Here is a 21,277-nt window from a genome sequence, read left to right on the forward strand (position 1 = left end):
TAGGCAGGTCTGGGAGCACAACTCTGGGCCCATTTGACACCACCTAGTGTCTGGAGAGAGATGTGCTGGCCCGCCATCTTTGCCGGAAGCAATCTCTCAGCAGGCCGGGGAGAGGAAAAAGGACTGGCGTTGGTAATAGCAGGAGGACCTCATAAGTGTTATAACATTGGCCAGATTACATTTAAGTGCCTTAAGAGCACTGGCTCACTTAATCCTCTCAACAACACTAAGAGAGGAGCCATTCTCCCCATTTTAGAGATGGGGAGACTGAGATACAAAGAGACTAAGTAAACACAAATCCAAAGTAGGGCAGCCAAAATTTGAACCTTGGCCATCTCACTTTGAGCCTGCACTCCTAACCACTAAGCCAGTTCTGAGGCTGATTAGTCAGCAGGATGGTTGAAGATGTGATCTTGATAAGAGGAACTGTGGTTTGGGTTTCACTGCAGACATGCTGCTCTGGCCTGGGGCAAAGTGTTAGTGAGAAAGTCCTCAGAAATGGAGAGGCAAGATCCAGAAGTACGGCAGACAGGTTCCACCAGCTCAGCTCCAGCAACTCCCAACACCGTGGGTCAGCCATCAGCTGGCTCACTGAATGCACCCCCTTCAAAGTTGAAGATCACCTGGGAAGAACCAGAGGCAAAAATCCCGCAAGAAAGGAGGAAAGAAACATGACCAACTAAGGATGAAAAATATATCCCCCCCAAAATTGATGCCACCAAGGAGATGAAAACAATGGCTGTGTTAATCAAAATAAGGCTTCTCTGAACTCAGACCTCAAAGAACAGATCAAGGTCTCAAAAAAGAGGTAAGCGAATAGATGTGAAAGGAAGCTGGCCAAGTTCACGGAAGCAACAGAAGCGAAAAATAAAGCCATTGCAAAAGTGAAAATCTCATCAGAAGAAGCAGGAGGAGATGCTGCAAAATGCAGCGGGGGCAAAAGGTTTCTGTGCGTTATACAGATAAAAAAATACTGAGAGCACTAAAATCAAATAAAACAGATATAGAGAACAAATGTATGGACACCAAGTGGGGAAAGGTGGGGTGGGATGGATTGGGAGATTGGGATTGACATATATATGCTAATATGTATAAAATAGATAACTAATGAGAACCTGCTGTATAGCACAGGGAACTCTATTTCAATTCGCTGTACAGTAGAAACTAACACAACATTGTAAAACAACTATATCCCAATTAAAAAGAAAGAAAGAAAGAAAGGAGGAAAGAAAAACACATTAAAAAAAAAAAAAAACTCCTTTAAATTATCAGGAAAAAAAGACACTCAAAACAAAGCTCCAAACACTGCCACCCTCTGAATGACTTTTAGAAAGCATTGAAAGCAAAAACCATAATGCACACAAAGATGACAGAACCACGGCTGACTGCACCTCCATGCGTTCGCACAGAATGACTTGCAAGATGTAAACTTTGAGAAACAAGGTTCAGAAAGTGGGTAGAGTGTGCGCTTATCTGTAAAGCAAAAAAGGATATGCATACATATGAATGCTTGCATGTGCATGGAAACGTGTAGAAGGGACATACATTAAACTGTAAACAACAGTTGTCTCTGAGGGGGGCGCCTGGAGACCCGTGGTGGGAGCGAGATTACTTTCATCATAGACCCTTTTGTGCTGTTGGAATGTTACCACCAGCACCGCCTCAAAAACAACGTTTTCAAAGAAAAGAAAAGTATATACATATACGTATATATATATACACACATACCATTAAGTGTATGTGAAAGTACGAGCAATTATACCATGGGAGGGGAGGCTCTAGGGGCATTTCTCAGTTGGCTGGGCCAGTAAGTTTGTCAACACACTTGAACAACTGAGTAAATGCAAATTTGCTCCCAGTTTTTACACGTCTGATCAAGGTACCATTCCTCCCTGACCTAAGGAGCCAGTTCAATAATATCACGTCATTGTGCAATTTCAATCCTTTTGAAGCTCTTCCATTCAGTCAAGAATGTACACGCAGGTCTTCCCTGGTGGCGCAGTGGTTAAGAATCCGTCTGCCAATGCAGGGGACACGGGTTCGAGCCCTGGTCCGGGAAGATCCCACATGCCGCGGAGCAACTAAGCCTGTGCGCCACAACTACTGAGCCTGTGCTCTAGAGCCTGCGAGTCACAGCTACTGAAGCCCGCATGCCACAACTACTGAGCCCGCACGCCTAGAGCCCGTGCTCTGCAACAAGAGAAGCCTGTGCACCACAGCGAAGAGTAGCCCCAACTCGCCTCAACTAGAGAAAGCCCGCGCACAGCAACGAAGACCCAATGCAGCCAAAAATTAATTAATTAATTAAATCTACATATTAAAAAAAAAGAATGTACATGCAGGCAAAATGTTCCTATGTGTACCACCTGAATGGGTGCTGTGCTAAACAAATGTACTTGGCCAAGTTCCAGCCTCTAGGGGACAAGAGGCCAGTTGTTCTTTAGACTAACAAAGGAAAGGGTGTTGCTGTCTGTCATTCTGTTGAGACTGAATTTTCTCCATGATCCGTTTACGATAAAGTTAGGAGCAGAGAATATACAAGTGATAGCTGGCATGGCTATTACTGCTGTCCTGAGGTCTTCACTGTGGCACACTTGGAAGTCCCAGCTACAAAAGTAGGGTCCCACAATTGTCATGGGGGCCCTTAATGGTAAAAGGTTCTCTTCTCCATGGCCAGTTTTGAGATGCACAATGTTAAGCTACAGGAAAAAAGGTATCTGCTTAAATAAAATGGGCAAAAGGTCAAGTGACACACTTAATTTTCCATCTAGAATCTAAACTTCCAAAGCAACAAAATAGGAACCATTTTCCTGTTACTCCAAACGAATGTATTTTATCTGAATCCAGGCTCTGTAGGGCTGATGACCAGAAAAGCACACATGGAGATATATTCTGCAGTGAAATAATGACCTTAGTCAAGAAAAGCAAGCTTACCAGCTGCACCAGTTTCAAAAAATCAACGAAGACATCGCTTCTCAACATGTTTGGGTCCATGGTTACTGAAAAACAGGGACAGCAAGCCAGGTTACCACTGGGCTGGGTTGACTGCTCTGTGAAACTGCTCTGTCCTCCAGGAAGCCCTCCAGGCCTTGCCAGTGCACCGCTGCCTCCTTGAAGGCGATGGAGCCTGTGACTTCTCAAATTCAAGAAAATCTACAAAGCCCGCCTCCTCCAGGCAGCATCGCAGGCAGCATGAACCCATCACACAAATCCGGCTGACTGTTTCCAGGAATCCTACTCTATTCATGCACACCCCTGGCCCAATATCCATCTAGCTGCCCCTACTAGAAGGATGATGAGGTTAATACGAGGTAGAGTAAGATCTAAAATCTTGGACCTAGACTCTGACTTTAGCAAGATGCTTGGTAATTTGAAAATTTTAAATCAACCAAGAAACACTGATTGAGAGGACTTCTTTTCACGACGGGAGCTCTCAAGAGGTTACCAAAAAAAAAGCAATTATAAGGCTGTCAGATATTTAAAATGTCATTCTTCTATACTTATAAGAGCAATTTCCTCCTTAGTTTTAAAGCTCCAGATACCAATACCCAGCGCTGTGGCCCGAGCAGATGGGCCAAGACTCTCCCCTGAGGACCTCACACTCACCCGTGAAGTGCTTCTCAGCGGCTTCCTCACTTCTTATCTTCCTCCCCACAAGTCCTCTCCTGGACCCTGCACTTGAGCTAAACTTATCCAATTTCTAAATCTGTATTAAATGTCTTTCTTTTTGTTGCTGTTTTACTGATTTTGTCAAATAACTTCTACCAGCATTCAAAACTAGCACTGACTGAGGTCATTTGAGGTAGTGCTTCCCAAACGATGCCATGTTTTTCAAAATAAAGTAACTAAGAGAGAGAGTGTTTCTGTAACAGGAGAAACTTTTTTTTTTTTTAATAAAAGGTACTCCCTCTTTTTTAAAGGTGGAAAAAGCTCTTGTCTTATTTTCTGGAGTATGTGTGCCATGTATGCAAACTAATCATTATAATCATTAGCGTGGATCCTTGGGGATGGGGAAAGCTATTGAAAAAGTGTTCATCCAACTAGTATTTACTGTACAACTGTTAAGTACCAGGTACTATGCAAAGCACTTGGTATATTTGAGCTCACTTAATCTTCACAACAAAAGAAGATTACCTGAAGTAAATAGTATCTCCATTTTACAGATAAAGACACTGAAGCTCAGAGAAGGTAAGTGTCTTGCCCCAGGTCACACAGCCAGCAAGGTGCAAACCTGGGACTTGACTCTAGGTCTGAATAGAGCCTGTGTTCACAGTCACAGCACTATGCTGCACTGTCTCCTTCCTTTACCTTCCAAGAGGATTCACGAAGCATCCTGACTACAGATAAAGGCCAGGCCTGGAGAAGTGACCCTTTAAGCAGTGTGATCATTTGTGAAAAGGCCAGCTGTTAAAAGGAGTATTTCATGAAGATATGAGAACACAAACCAAGAAGGAATGAAAATTCAAAAGATATTACATTTTGAGCTTGAAAGGGTTTATTTAACAGGTCTAAAAGAGGTATAATCTCCACTACAAAAGATGAATGGAAAATAGATGACTTCTAGAATTTCTATTTACTATGTTTAAAAAAAAATATGTGCAGCCCTGAGAAATAATGAGGTAAATCTATAATCTCTCACCTAGAATGACCTGTAAGAGTAATATTTTAAAAGGAATAAAATAGCATACAGAAGAAAAAGCTTTTTTCCTTTGTTATGAAGGACATTAGCGGGGTAGTTGGTGGAGTTTGAATAAGGTCTCTATATTAGATAGCATTATTATATCAATGCTAAGTGCCTGATTTTGATAACTATACAGTAGTTACAGAAGAGTTGTCCTCGATCTTAGGAAATACACATAGATGTATCTAAGGGTAAACTGGCTTGTATATGCAAAACAAGCATCTCAAAAAATTATATATAATATATATGTATGCACACATTCATAAATACAAACACAGACATGGGAAAGTGAGAGAGAATGATAAAGCAAATGTAAAATGTTAACATTTGGGAAATCTGGGTAAAGAGAACACAGAAAATTTTGCATCAATTTTGCAACTTTTCTGTAAATCAGAAATTCTTTCAGAATAAAAAGTTTCAAAAACTCAGATACGGAAATGTGTATAAGGTAAGTTTCAATTTGTGTTTAACCAACAGGGATGTACCCACACACTAGAATACACATGATGGTTTCTGAGAAACACACAAGCCACTTGTAATAGTGTTTTCTTCTAGAGGCTTGGGAATCTGAGGTGGAAGGGAATGTACCTTTCATTTTATACTCTTTGGACGGGTTATATTTTTAAAACATTTTATGTCTATACCACTTCCCCCTTTTTAAACCTTTAAATATTTGAATGCCAATGTTTCTATTTCTCCCCACCCCCTTCTCTTTGTGAGAGCTCAGTCCTGCTGTGCAAAACACTTTTCAGGAACCCAGCAATGGGCCAGGACCTCTGTGTTGCCAGCCTCACAGGGCCAGAGCAGACCTCCGAGTATCCCTGGTGCCTTAGCATGGCTCCTGGGGAAGACAGAGATGGAATAACCAACTCTGGTGCTGCCAGTAAACATCTCTGCTATCTCCTGAGAGCTTTCACGTAAGCAGTTCATTTTATCCGTTTGTTCAGTCTTAATCCAGAGATATTTCTTTGACTTCTACAATCAAAGCCAACACAGAGCCCCCGGGGGCAGGGGCTGCGGGGTGGTGAATCTAAACAAAGCATTTTTAAACCAAATACAAAGACCACATATTTTATGACTCCATTTACATGAAATATCCAGAGCAGGCAAATTTATAAAGGCAGAAATTAGTGTATAAAGACAGGGGCTGGTGGAGGAGAGAAACAGGGATTGACTGATAATAGGTATAAAATTTCTTTTTGGGGTGGTAAAAATGTTCTCAGATTAGATTATGGTGATGGTTGCACAATCCTGTAAATATACTAAAGACCACTGAGTATATATATAAAATGGGTGACTTTCACATCTCGATAAATCTGTTTTAAAAAATCCAAACACGTACCATTTTGCAAATACTGTTCCAACTGGTCCCTTCTCTCATCAGCCATAGACGCGGTCATTGCGAGATAGTACTTTGGTGGAAAGGGTGGCAGGCAATTTCCAAACACCCGCCTCAGCTGAAAGATCCAGAAAACACACGGTTAAGGCAAAGCGCCTGAAATTCAGGGTTGGTGAGATACCAAAGCCTCCTCTTAGGGCAAGTCTCTCTCCAGCACTTTATTCAAAATGAACCCTTCCTGATGGCCAAAAGGAGATACCTCGATTTTCTTAAGGAGCAGTTTATTTCTGTATAGGTTTCTAGAACACTATTAGAAATATCATGGACTGACAACTCCAGTCTGAGTTTGGTAGGTTTGGTGTACCTTTTACTTTTTCATTTGTTTTTACAAAACTGCCCCCCAGTCACATCATACAATATCCATACAACACAATCTTAATATTACATCATACAATACTAATATTTAATTAATTCCCCAATAGTATCTGTGACGTCAATAATGAGAGTTAGGAATTTAATTCCCCCACCTTGCCCCCCACCCAATCTGAACATAACAGCAGGTGTTTACAGCTGTGCTAATTTGGTAGCCACTGACAATGCAGCTAGTCCGAACTGAGATGTGCTGTGAATGTAAAATACACTCCAGACTGTGAAGACTTAGTACAGAGAGAAGAGAATGCAAAACATCTCGTTAATAATTTTTTATATTGATTACCTGTTGAAATCATATTTTGGATCTGTTGGATTAAATAAAATATATTCTTAAATTAATTCCACCTGTTTCTTTTTATGCTTTTTAACATGTTAAAATTTTAACAGAAAATTTTATATTACATACGTGGCTCACGTTATATTTCTAGTGGACAGCGCTGGGTTCTAGAATTCCTATAATGCTGACATATGATCCTGATTGAAACCCAGCCAGGCCCCTTCCTCCTCCCCACACACATATGACCCAAGACCATGGCAGAAATTATTTTTATGCAAGTTCATAGTGGATGCATCAAAAATAATTTTTAAATTAAGATAACCAAAAGTGCATCTTCCTTCATTCTAGCCTTACGCTTACAGTGATAGCTTGTAGATAAGATACCTCATCATTCTCTTTAAAATAGGAGAAAGGAAACCAGTAAGAAACCCACTGAGATTTTAACATGGTACCTCTGGAGCAGGAAGGCTCAGTGGCTTAAAGAAAATGAAAGCAGATCTAAGAGAAATGAGACTGCAAACAAATAAGAACTTTCATTCCATGACCTTTGTCAAAAATACAGTGTGTGTTTGGCAAATATTTACCTTGCATAGGCCTTAACTTCAAAATACATCCAGAATCTGACCACATCTCTCCACCCCCACTGCCATCACCCTGGCCCAAACCACCATCATCTCTTCCAGTTTACTGCAGTAGCCTTCCAACAGATCTCTCTGCCTCTGCCCTTGCTCCCTTCTGTCTATTTCTAATACAGAATCTGAGGTTATAACTTAAAAATGTAAGTCAGATCATTCCTCTGCCCTGTGCAAAATCCTTCATGGCATCCCATCTCACTCAAGTACAAGCCAAAATCCTTAGAGTGGCCCAGAACTGTACCATCCGATAAGATGTCCATTAACTGCCTGTGACTACTTCAATTAAAATAAAATAAAATTTAAAATCCAGTTCCTCAGTCATACAAGCCACATTGTAAATACTCAATAGCCACTAGGAATGTGGCAAGTTGCTACTGAATTGGACACAAATGATATAGAGCATTTCCACCAGCACATAAAGTTCTATTGGACAGTGTTGATCTAACACCTAGAAATGTTATTAACTGCCTACCTGTAGGGAAGATACAGCTCCCTGATTTGTTTTGTTTGGTGTGCTAGGTTGTTTGTTTGACTACTAAAGAATTTTCATTTGATGCCAACATTTACTTTTGTAATTAAAAAAATTTTTAAGTTATGTCCTGGAGAGAATACAAAATGGTACAGCCACTTTGGAAGATAGTTTGGCAGTTTCTTACAAAGTAAACATAGTTTTACCACATAGTGCAGTAATCACACTCCTAGTTATTTACTCAACAGAGTTGAAAACTATGTCCATAAAAACCGGCACACAAATGGTGCCTTATTCATAACCACCACAAGCTGAAAGCAACCAAGATGTCCTTCAGTATGTGAATGGATAAACAAACTCTGGTGTATCCCTACAATGGAATATTACCCAGCAATAAAAAGAAATGAGTTATCAAGCCATAAAAAGACATGGAGGAATCTTAAATACATATTGATAAATAAAAAGCCAGTCTGAAAAAGCTACATACTATATGACTTCAATTATATGATATTCTGGAAAAAAGCAAAATTATAGAGAGAGTGAAAACATCAATGATCACCAGGAGCTTGGGATGGGGGTACTGAATTGGTGAAGCACATGGAATTGTTTAGGGCAGTGAAACTAGTCTGTATGATACTGTCATTGTGGATACATGAGACTATGCATTTGTCAAACCTACTGAACTTTACAATACAACCTTAATGTGTCCAAATATTTTTAAAAACCATTTAGGTAGTGGGGAAAAACCCAGGATGGAATGCAGAATGTGAGAAAACAATTTAACTATATTACAAATATATGAAACAACTGCAATGAAGGGAGTGAGGGAAAAGGTGCTGACCTAAGTCACTTTGCAAATGAGTGGAGTCTGTAACAGTAAAGGCAAAAGAAGCTGTACAGAAGCACTGCGCTTTAGCTGATAAACTTGTTTCCTACACAGGTACAGGTTAACAATTCTAATACCACTATATGTGTGTACAGAATAGAATAATTAAGTAAATGGATGGCAGACGGTGGGAGTCAGGTTTCTCACTGTTGGAATGAGAGTTTTCGGGTAAGTAAAGGGAATAGGCTAGAGTAAGCCATGAGGTAATGGATTATTGTCAGAGATGTTGGTATGAACTCATGTTTAACTTGATATACATACAGATGGTTACACATAGAAGTATTTACAGACATGCATATATACACATATATTTTCTTGCTGTGTCAGCTGAGAGGGCCTAGAAGAAATGACACTGCAGTAGCAGGGAACACATCTGGTGCCCAGATCTTGGTTTCTAATATCATTCTCCAAAAAGCAACTAGCGTTCCAGGGAGAAATGGTTGACTCCAGGACCAAGGCAGGAAATATACAAGGTGAGTCTGGGGCATCTTGTAGCACCAGAAAATAAGAAAGTGGGCAAAACAAACAAAAGTCAACAATAGGGGTATGTCAAAGAAACACAGGAGCAAACTGGAAGAGCTCCCATAGGACAAGCTGGAACAATTCGAACAATAAAATAAAGTCTTACTGAAGTACAACCTAAAGTATAAATTAAATATCTAGGAGTCTACATAGATATAAATTATTGAATAGGTGGGGAGTAACCATGCCGAGTCTGACCCGGTTGCTGGACTGTCGCTGCTCCGCTCCGCTCAAAGGATCCGATGGCGGCGCCTGCGCTGACGGACCCACCTCAGGGCAGTGTGACCTTTGAGGATGTGGCCATGTACTTCTCCTGGGAGGAATGGTGTCTTCTTGATGAGGTTCAGATACACCTGTACCTTGATGTCATGGTGGAGAACTTAGCACTTGTATGCATGCTGGGTAAGGCTCTCACACCCACCCCTATCCTCTGAGCTAGGTTCTGTCTTCCTCCTTTTCCCTAGGGGCTGCTGTGTCATTCTCACATCTGGACCATGGATACTGCTTTCTTCTTCAACTGCTTGGTCATGTGCTGTGGTTACTATGGCTAGCCAGAGTGCATCCCTACTCCTTAGTGCCCTAACACCAGTAGCCCCAAAGTTGCAGCTAAGGATTCAGGCTTGCAGTATCCTAGTTCCCTGACCAGGGATTGAACCCAGGCTAAAGCAGTGAAAGCTCTGAGTCCTCACCACTGGACTTCCAGGGAATTCCTGCAGGTTCTTTTCCTGGAGTTGAGGATGAAGAGACACCTTCTGAACAGAGCGTATCTGCAGAAGGAGTGTCACAGATGAGGATCCCCAGAGCAGGTTTGTCTCCTGAGAAGACCCAGCCCTGTAAGACGTGCACCCCAGTCTTGAGAGACATTTTGCACTTGGCTGAGGAGCAAGGAACAAATAGGGGGCAGAAAGCATACACACGTGGGGCATGCGGGAAACAATTCCATTTCACTGCAGACCTTCAAGAGCACCAGGAGCCGCATATTAGAGAGAATCTCATGTGATATGATATGGGGAGATCCTCATTTTGGAAGAGCTGCACAATCCACACAATAGGGAATCTACCTACCTACTGGAGATTGGGAACGACTTCGTGGCCAACATGGGACTTCAGCCACAGGCCACTAATACCAGGAAGAAACCGAACAACAGTAAGGAGTGTGGAGCTGTTTTTCACAGTGGAACAGGTCATCACAGCTGGGGAGAAGGCAAGAAAGCCTCCAGCCACACAGAAATACTTTTTCAGGATGAGAGAGTCCTTACTAGTAAAGGGTTTTGTGAGTGCAGCAAACGTGGGAAAGCCTGCACCCAAACATGTAACTTTATTCAGCATGAGCCAGTTCACACTGGAGAAAGGCCTTATGAATGCAGCCATTGTGGAAAATATTTTAGCCACAGATCTGGTCTCCTTGGACATCAGAGAGTTAACTGTGGAGGAAGGCTCTATGACTGCAGTGACTGTGGGAAATCCTTTAGCCTAAGGAAGTACCTCAGAGCACATAGGAAAATCCACAGTGGAGAAAAGCCTTATGAATGCAAGGAATGTGCTAAATCTTTCATCCAAAAGTGCATCTTAATTGAACATCAGAGAGTTCATACTGGAGAAAAACCTTATCGATGCACCCAGTGTGGAAAATGTTTTGCCCGCAAATCCAATTTCCTTGCACATCAGAGAGTTCACAAAGGAGAAAAGCCTTATGAGTGCAGTGAATGTGGGAAATGTTTTGTTGCTAGGAGTGGCCTCCAATATCATCAGAGAGCTCACAGTGGAAAAAGGCCTTATGAGTGCAGTGAATGTGGGAAATCTTTTACTGCTAGGTCAGGCCTTCATGATCATCAGAGAGTTCACAGTGGAGAAAGGCCCTATGACTGCAGTGAATGTGGGAAATGTTTTACTGGTAGCTCTAGCCTTCTTCGTCATCAGAGAGTTCACAGTGGAGAAAGGCCTTATGAGTGCAGTAAATGTGGGCAATCTTTTACTACTCGATCCTCTCTCTATGATCATCACAGAGTTCACACTGGAGAAACGCCTTATGAGTGCACTGAATGCGGGAAAGCCTTTAAGCAAAGACAGCTCCTCTGCATCCATAGGAAAATCCACACTAGAGAAAAGCCTTCTGAGTGCAAGGAATGTGGTAACTCTTTCACCCAAAGGTGCCACTTGATTAAACATCAGAGAGTTCACACTGGAGAAAGGGCCTTATGGATATCGCACATATGGCTGGCAGTGATGTTGGAGGAGTTTCAGGTGGTAAGAGAGTAAGAAGAACCTGTGCAGCTAATGGACCCTTTCTAGAGAGGAAACTGAGGCACAGAGACGATGTGTCATCTGTTTGTGATCTCCCAGAAATGGACAGGGATCTGGGCTTCAATGCCAGGTTGCCTGGTTCAGGATATCGGGAGTCTGGTCACTTCACTCCTCGCCTGCCCCCCACCCAGGTTTGGGGACTGAAAGAACACCTTGTCCATCCTGACACTTCTGCCAGCCGATCCCCACATCAGAAGTCCTGCTCATACCCCAGCCCCGCGCTCGTGGACAGGATTATCTTTTCTCTGGGAACCAATATTGATGACTTTCCTGTGACTGACTCCATTTATCTACCCAACCAAACCAGTGCTGTGACTCAGTTATTATTATTGCCATTTATGAAAGGAGGGGTGTCCAGCTCAGAGAGGTTGAGGGACTTCCACAAGGGCTCACTACTGCCAGGCCTTTGATGAGAGTGGTTCATGTACACACTGCACCCGTCCACTGGCTTCTCTCCTGCCCCTCCGATCAAGGCCTCCATTTGCTGTGTCCTGACCATGAACTACCCACACCTGACATCTGCGTCTCCACCAGGGTCTCCAGCTTCATTTTTACCAGTGCACATCTCCCGGAAGCACCCTCCTGCTTGGGAAGTTCTCCACAGGGACAGCAGCACTAAGCCAGGCATCCGGACTGGGTCACTGGGGTCACCCTAGATTTGACACTGGTTCCACTGCCGTATGCAGTGATTTGTTTCCAATGTCCTGTCCGTCTTCTTTATACACCCACCTCAGGATGTCCCTGTTGCCCTGTTATGCGGTTGACCTGCTCACTGTTCTGGGCAGTGTGAGGGACATGTAAGGACTAAGAATGTCCACTGTGGCCCTACGTGGCCTGGTACGTGGCCTACGTGGCTCCTCTTCCTAAGCCCCTTGATCTATTGCCTCACTGCTCCTCCTGCTGCTCCAGAAAAATGTTAATTCACCAAAAGGATGATTGTTAATTAGCAAGAACTTGCCCTCCCCGCTTGGGACCCACACTTGATCAACTTACCTTAAAAGCTAAGGCTGAATGCAGGCTGATCCCTCCCATGAAGACTTAAAAACCCGTCTATAAAAAAATTATGATTTTAGGGATTTCCCTGGTGGCACAGTGGTTAAGAATCCACCTGCCAATGCAGGGGACGTGGGTTCGATGCCCGGCTTGGGAAGACCCCACATGCCACGGAGCAACTAAGCCCGTGTGCCACAACTACTGAGCCTGCGCTCTAGAGCCCGCGAGCCACAACTCCTGAAGCCCCCACGCCTAGAGCCCTGTGCTCTGCAACAAAGAGAGGCCACCACAATGAGAAGCCTATGTATCGCAACGAAGAGTAGCCCCTGCTCGCCGCAACTAGAGAAAACCCGCGCGCAGCAACAAAGACCCAACACAGGCAGAAATAAATAAATAAATAAATGTATTTTAAAAATAAATAAATTATTGAATAAATAAACAAATTGGAGAGAATAGACAAATTTCCAAATAATGTATGTAGATATTTATCCCACAAGGAGATGGAACATAAATCCTTACTCTTTAAGTATGGGCTGTGCATGGTGACTTCCTTCCTAAGAGCACACTGTGGAAAAGGAGGGAAAAAAGTAACTTTATATGGAGGAACCTGACAAACACTACCTCAGCCCGGTGACCAAGGTAAACATCGATAGTGTTAAGTCATGTCAATATCAAGTATCCTAGCCATGATGTGATTAGAATGGCACTTGGCCCCTGTGGTTTTCCTCTCAAAACCATAATCCCAGTCTGGTCATGTGAAAAACATTGGACAAATTCCAATAGAGGGACATTCCACAAACTACCTGACCAGTCTCCTCAAAACTGTCAAAATCATTCAAAACAAGGAAAGTCTGAGAAATTGTCACCGTCAAGAGGAGCCTAAAGAGACATGACAGTTAAATGTAATGTGGGACCTGGGTGGGATCTTGGAACAGAAATAGGACATTGGGTAAACACTAAAGAAGTCTGAATAAATAACATGGTATCAATACTTCATTAACTGTAACCAAAGTATAATACTCATGGAAAACAACAGGGGAAACTGGGTGCAGGGTAGATGGGAACTCTCTGTACTATCTTCGCATTTTTTAAAAATAAATCTAAGATTGGGTCACAAAAATAATGTTTATTTAAAAAAGAAAAACTGATGTTCTGGCTTCTCTTGAAGAATCGGAAGGTCTGGAATCACCAAGTTTATATTCTCTCAGGCTGTTCCCACCACCCACCACTGCCTCTCACCTGATCCGTGCCTCTCATTTAAATTACCTGCCTGACCCCAGTAGCCATTTAGTTTGCCATCTTTCCTCTAAATCTAGTAGTATAAAATATTAGAGCAATGATACGTTTCTTTTAAATTCAAGGAAATTTTCCTACTGTGACAGAGATGGTCCAAAGGCCCCCCAGTTAGAGCACCACCCCAGGCAGGGCTGCTCAAACGACCTGGAATTTATGCACCCCATCTCTGCTAATTCCATGAAGTAGAAGCAGGAATTTGTCTCTTTGCATGCAATTATTTCCTGATGAACTGAGTGAGTGATCGTTAAAAGGCAATTGTCTTCCTTGGCATGTATTCATAAATGTAGCAGATGCTCCCAAATTGGTTGGAATCACAGCAGCCTTGAGCCAGTAGAGCTGCCTGGGTTACCCATCTACAGGGGAGCATCTGGAGGGGGGAGCCCTCAGGCCAAGAGCTGGGGAAAAAGTCAACGAGGATTAAGGTCCTACTACCCAACCCAGAGCAAAAACTCTCCCAGCCGGTTTTACAACCTGAGCTGACTTCTCAAGGAATCTTTCCCCTCCTTTCTTGAGCACTGGTCTAAGGGGGGAGATAAACACACAATAAACTGAACAGTTAAGTCCACCAAAAGTCAATCACCAACTCCACAAGTTCTTCAACTCTATCAAAATACAGTCTTTTCCACTGGTCTCAAATAGCACACAGTTTAGTTATTAAAACACTCACATACTAAGAATTATCTGGCATTAGAGTTTACCTCCATCACTCTTTCAAAAACTGTTTCAAGAGATCAAAAGGAAAACACACCTCTTCCATTCATTTATTATGAGGTGTTTTTGCTTGTTTGTTTGCTTTGAAAGACCATGTTCAGATAGCATATTTTAAAAATCCCGGCACAATTTCCTGTTCTAATTTCTCCATCGTACAGTTCTACCTCTTAACATGAAGAGAACTTCACTGGCCAATTGAAAATGTCACCTCCTTCCCCATCCCATGCACTCACAGCCCCCTATTCCCATCCCACAGTAGTGACCTGGGACAAGTAGAAGTACAGTCACAAATGCTGTCCTTTTTACAGTCTCTTTTTCTACTGTTGACTCATTCATCCCACCTCTCCAAGGCCCCTGGTAATAAAAATCTCAGATTCTCCAGATAAAGGGCCACAAGCTCAAAGCAATCTGGACTGTGATATCTTGCACCAAAGAACACTAGTCTTGTATATTATTCCACTTCTTCCTCAAAACAGTCCTGTGAGGTAGATGATCATCCCTGCCATTAACACTGTCACCCTCCCACCTTGACAACAAGGGCAATCTCACAACATCCTTCCACCTTGACAACAAGGTTACTTGACAATATGAGTAACCTGAAGCTCAGGCAGCTGAAGTGACTTAAACCAAGATCCTACAGCAGCAGAACTTGGACACAGTCTTTTTACTCTTTTGTCCTTCTACTTGCCCTCTCTTCCTCCCATCCTCCTCCTCCCTCAGATCTCTTGGGCATCTCCTAAAGCAGGATTCTGTGCCGGATACACTATGCCTACAGCCTTCATTCATTCCTTCATTTAAGTATTTGGGTTTTTCAACTAAATAAACAGGGGAAACAAGATCTTCACACACTCAAAAGGAACGTGACAAGGTCTAAACATAAAGTGGCACAGGAATCAGAGAAAGGCATCTTGTGCAATCCAGGGGGACTTCCCAGAGGAGGTGAGGCTTAAGGTGAGCCTTGAGAAAGGGCTGGTCCCTAACCCATGGGCCAGAAAGCAGGGGTCTTCTCAGAAGGGGGAAGTGAGCCAGGCAGAGGCAATGGGCTGTTTGATGAGAACAGAGGGTCTGAGTGGGGGAAAGAGGGGAGATCAGGTGAAAGAAGGGAAGAAGCGAAGCTGAGTCAGCACTCGGCAGGGAGGAGGACTGAGCGGTGTGTAGCCCTCCTCTCCCACTGAAGGATCCTTTGCAAGCTCCCATGGCTTGTCTGCCTTGCCATGTCTGGCATCGACAGGGTGTTTTCAAAGAGGCAAGCATCCTTCCCACAGAGTCTAGCCTCACTTACACAGGATGGCCAAAATGAGCTAGTTAAAGGTTTCTTTTACAGATTTCTTTAAGTCCCCTTGAGGGAGGCGGTACAGACAAGGGCATAGATCAAACTGTTTTTGTTCATCTAAAGGCACAGAAAGCAGTCAGGTCAGGCAGTTCACACAGCAGAGAGATGGGCAGGACTCAGCAGCCAAGGGAAGCCGCCAGACCTTAAGGGAACCTCAGTGGGGACAGGGCTGCCAGTGATGACTTCAGAGAGCGCAGCTGACCTCTGGGAAACACACCCATCTCTCCTCAGGTCAGTCTTATGGGCATTAGCCTCCACACAGCTTGGCTGAGAGGAGCAGGGGCCACTTCACCTGGGCCAGGTTCTCCTCCTTGATTGTAGAGTTCTCCAATATACAAAACAGAAATCCAATTCGTACATTCAAAAATCACACATGTGAAAGTCAAGAGTCTTCACTTAATTGAACATAGTGCTTGGTATGTAATAGGTACTTAGTAAATATTCTTAAGTAAATAGTAAATCAGTTAATTCTATTAAGATGAAAGTTCTGTTCTATTGTGATGCAGAACTTCCCAAAAAATCAATTGGAAATGAACTTATACTCACCAAACATACACATAACACACACACACACACACACACACACACACACACACAAACACAGATGGGGCCTTTATACTGTTTCCCTTTTTGTAGTGCTTAGTATTAAATCAGATTAAGAATTCTGAGCCATTTCACATCTTCCATGGAATAGGAAGAATAAAAACTAGCTGAGAAGTGGCTGGGAGAAGTCACCCAACCCTTCAGTCTCAGACTTAGGGTTGCCAGATCAAATAGAGGATGACCAGTTAAGAGTACCCCAAATACTGCACGGGACATTCTTATACTAAAAAAGTGTTCGTTGTTTACCTGAAATTCACATTTAACTGGGGATCCTGTATTTTTATTTGCTAAGTCTAGCAACCTTACTTGGACTCTTCATCTTGCAATACCAACCTTACAGGGGTTTCCTGGGCAGGTAGAATAAAATCCTGTACCTGGAACTCTAATGACAGAAATAAGATGTCTGGGGCTAGAGGTGGAGGGAGGGGACCAAGGGCAAGGGGACAAGGGAACATTATGCATGTGGAAACTGTTCTCTGTCTTGATTATAGTGGTAGTAATTTTATACATTTACCAAAATTCCTCACACAATACATAAAATTGGGGGATTTTATTATGTTATGCCTCACAGGATGGTAGTTTAGGATGCAATTGTTTTTCTGATGCAATTTATTTTGTCAACTTTGATAAGGAACCACAAAGTGTAATGGGTTAGAGCAGGTTCTAGAGATCAAATCCTGGCTGCAACACTTACTAACAGTATGACCTTGGGCAAGTTGTACCTCAGTTTCCTCATCTGTTAAAAGGGGCTAATTATAATCCTAACTCATAAGACGGTTGTAAAACTTAAACACGATATGACATGGAAAGCTCTTGGCACCAACCTTAGCACAGACTAACTGATGTTAGTTATTGTTTTAAATTAATAATAATACCAATAGCCACCTCCTAAGATCTAAATAGTTTCTTTAAAATGAAGTTGTTCCTACAGAAAAGGGAAGCAATGACACGTGTAAGGTAGTTAGAAACTGGATAAAGAAATCCCCACTTTAGAATTTTGAAAAACCTGGGACAGATATGAAGTATTCATTAATACCTCTTGTATACTTCACAGAGGGCACTGGGCTGTGGCAATTCCATATGTAAAAGTCCACTGCAGGGACTCCCCTGGTGGTCCAGTGGTAAAGAATCTGCCTTCCAATGTGGGGGACGAGCGTTCAATCCTTGGTTGGGGAACTAAGATCCTACATGCCACAGGGCAACTAAGCCCGCACGCCACAACTACTGAGCTCGCGTGCCTCAACTAGAGAGCCTGTGTGCTGCAAACTACAGAGTCAACGCGCTCTGGAGCCTGCGTGCCACAACTAGAGAGAGAAAACCCACACACCACAACTAGAGAGAAGCCTGCACGCCACAATGAAGATCCCATGTGCTGCAACTAAGACCTGACACAGCCAAAAAAATAAAGAAAAACCAAAAAAAAAGTCCACTGTACTGAATAACAGACAGTTTCCTGTTCATGGCTTCCAAAATAGAAGGTCAAAAGAACTGGCTTTATATCTCCACTTCTGGACCTTCTAAGATTGGATAGGTCCAAATTTTCCTGAAAACAAGCATTTTCCTGTGTCTGTTGGTTAATAAAGACCAGATTCAGGAATTCTGCAAGCATCTGAGCCAGTAAATGTTTACTGAGCACGTAAACTATGTGCACGCTCTGTGAGAAACTGGACCCTAATCTTCATAAGTGCTCTGTGAAGTTGACATCCATAACCAATTACCTGATTATTTCTGAAAGGGAAATTGAAGATCAGAGAAGAGGTGAAGTGTCCAGCCAGGAAGTGGTCAGTCAATCCCACACCCTCCCTGCTCCTCCCGGCCGTTTCCTGCTTTTCCCCTGTGATAGTCACCTCCCTGATCACACCTCACACACAGGAAGACAGATGAGGGTGGGATATGACCCTCAAATTCCTCCTCCAAATGCCTAAACGACCCGTACTTTCTCTTCCTTCGAGATCTGCATCTGCCTTCCTCTGCAGTCCTCCCAGCTCCCCAGACATGTTTCGGTCACAAGTAGCTTGTCCTCCTTCAGAGGTCTGAATCCATGCCCTTTTTATTCAGCCATTGACAATCATTCCTGAGGACCTACCAGGTCACAGGCACTGTGTTAGGTGCTACCGATTCAAAGACAAGCACAAAAATTAACTAACAACCACATGACACCTGTTTCTGTTGACTCCAAAGAAACTTAGTCATACCTTGAAAATGGACTTTTCCAATGCACTATGATGTATGAGTAAGAAGGCTCACTGCAATGATGTTTTTAATAGAACAGTGGAACTGAGCTATCAACAGAAAATGGTCTTAAAGGAAACGTGATGTATCTACTCACTAGAAACCAGGATTGTCTGAAAGGACTCTCCCCAAAATGTTAATAGCTGTTGCCTAGGCAAGCATCTTCCTTTCCTTCCTCTCTTCCTTCCTCCCTCCGTCCATCTCTCTCTCTTTCTTCCTTTCTTTCTCTCTCTCTCTCTTTCTTTCTTTCAACTTTAGGTATGTGCTCTTTATAATCAGTACACAAAATCTTAAAAAATAAAAAAAAACCAAAAAACACTGTGCATGAGTGTGGGGGAAGGGTGGAGTTCATTTCAAACTCCCAGGTACTCCTCTAACCCACTTTGAAGACTTGCAACACTTCCTTATTAGGAAAATAAAACCCATTAGGGCAGGCTAATAAATCAGTCTACCTCCGGGAAGAAAATGCCATCAGGACTTGTGAGACACTAGAGTGAGAAATGGCCTTCTGACTTGATAAGTCGTCTGTTTCCTGGGTTTCCAGACAGCCCGTGTTTGAAGCCTATGAATACCTTCGTTTGAAAACAAAAATAAAGACACAACTTTTTAAAGAGGGGGCAATTAAACTCTGGGAGAAAGGAGATTAAATACCCATGTACAAGATTCCTAAGACTATGCCTTGATCTAGACTTGGTTTGTTTGCTCTTTTTTTTTTTTCGAGGTACGCGGGCCTCTCACCGTTGTGGCCTCTCCTGTTGCGGAGCACAGGTTCCGGACGCGCAGGCTCAGTGGCCATGGCTCACGGGCCCAGCCGCTCCGCGGCATGTGGGATCCTCCTGGACCGGGGCACGAACCCGTGTCCCCTGCATCGGCAGGTGGACTCTCAACCACTGCGCCACCAGGGAAGCCCTGGTTTGTTTACTTTGAACAGGGATATTGTCCTGGGGGAACAGCGGGCACTGAGATGGAGCCCAGGTGGGGCTGGTGGGGATCACCGGGCTGGAACGGGTTGGGATAATTGCCTGCGCCCTATTCCCTCATTTCACAGCTATAGGTGATTAGGAGCGATATCATGTACTCATTGAGCTGCATGCCAAGCAATTCACAATTAATTGTTACCACAACCAGGATTAAGAGCCTGAAGCCCTCAAGAGGTGCAGTGTCCTGCCAGAGTCAAGCATCCAGAACCCCCTGGGCGCACTTTTCCTCGCCTGCCTCAGGTGGGCGGGCTGGTACCCGCCTCGGATACGCTCACCTGTTCGTTCCAGCGATGCAGCTGGCTGTAGCGCACCTTGCAGAACAGGAACCCGTCCAGGTACACCGAGTACAGCTGCAAACAGAGTCATCACGTCCGGATTAGCCGAGCGAGGTGAGCTCCCGCCCCCGCCTTGTCACCGGCCTCCTCCTCCCTGCTCAGTCGGACCCCGACCCCCGGCGCACCACGTAGCGGCCCCCCAGCGCGTCGGGCCGCTGCTGAGACACTGGGATGCAGAAATGCATCTTCATGGCTTGGGCGGAGGCCCGGGAACGGCGCTGGGAACCCGACCCGTGGCAGCGGCGGCGGCGCTGTTAGCGAATCCGGACTCCGCTATCGGCGGGGGAGCCGGACCTGTGGCGGCGGCGGCGCGGTCCTCTGCTCTGAGCCCCGCGGCTGTGGGTGCAGTGGGCTGGCCCCGCGGTCCGGGGCGGGGCCGGGCTCCCGCTGCCCCCTCGGCTCTAGTGTCCGCAGGTGGGGCCGGCCTCCTGGTCGACGCCCCGCTCTGGCTGCGCCACTCTCGTCCCGGGAAGGGAGGGAGGCGGAGCGCGGCCACGGCCAAGGGCCCGGGCCCCGTGCACAGACCCCAGGCAGGCCTGCGCCCCGGGCAGGGCTCCCAGGTGCGAGGCGGAGCCTGAGACGCAATTCAGGGTAGAGAGACTCTAGAAAGTGCCAGTGCCTCCCTCGGGCCAGGGGTTTCACCCTGGGGTCTATGGACTCCTGGGGGCTCTTTGGGGAAAGTTGTGCGTGGATGGGTGAGGTGATGGAATTCTTCTGGGGAGAAGGTCCAGGGTTTCATCGGATGTTCAGAAGGTCCCTCGAACCCACAAAAGTTAAAAATCGTTGCTCCAGCTGCATAGATGTCCCGTGCCCCTGCCTGATGAGTAATTCACTAACTACTCCCCACACCGCCCCAGCATCTCGGCTCAGGCTCCTTGCTGGGGGTTAGGGGTGAAGGAGGCACAGCTGAGGAGAAGCCCCTCTTCTCCAAGATTCCTTTGGCTCTTGGGGGTCTTTTGTGTGTCCACACAAATTTTAGGATTGTTTGTTCTATTTTTGTGAAAAATGCCATGGGGATTTTGATAGGCATTGTGTTAAATATGTAGATTGCTTTGAGTTGTATGGACATTTTTTTAAAATTAATTAACTTATTTACTTTTTTTTTTTTGGCTGCGTTGGGTCTTTGTTACTGCGTGCGGGCTTTCTCTAGTTGCATTGAGCGGTGGCTACTCTTTGTTTCAGTGCTTGGGCTTCTCATTGCTGTGGCTTCTCTTGTTGTGGAGCATGGGGTCTAGGTGCGTGGGCTTCA

The 21,277-nt window shown here is 44.3% G+C and overlaps 1 protein-coding gene across 1 annotated transcript in view; it reads right to left on the reverse strand.

Annotated features, from left to right (window-relative positions):
* Nucleotides 1-20,219, reverse strand: part of SNX31 (sorting nexin 31) — a 64,011-nt gene extending 43,792 nt beyond the window's left edge. The window contains exons 1-4 of the mRNA XM_060116373.1: nucleotides 20,154-20,219; nucleotides 19,969-20,043; nucleotides 6,024-6,138; nucleotides 2,935-2,999 (exon numbers count right to left, since the gene is read on the reverse strand). Of these exons, the coding sequence (XP_059972356.1) occupies nucleotides 2,935-2,999; nucleotides 6,024-6,138; nucleotides 19,969-20,043; nucleotides 20,154-20,219 (321 nt within the window). The remainder of the gene's footprint in view (nucleotides 1-2,934; nucleotides 3,000-6,023; nucleotides 6,139-19,968; nucleotides 20,044-20,153) is intronic.
* Between the last annotated feature and the right edge of the window lie 1,058 nt (nucleotides 20,220-21,277).

Source organism: Mesoplodon densirostris, chromosome 13 (assembly GCF_025265405.1).
Source record: "Mesoplodon densirostris isolate mMesDen1 chromosome 13, mMesDen1 primary haplotype, whole genome shotgun sequence".
Classification (NCBI taxonomy): Eukaryota; Metazoa; Chordata; class Mammalia; order Artiodactyla; family Ziphiidae; genus Mesoplodon; species Mesoplodon densirostris.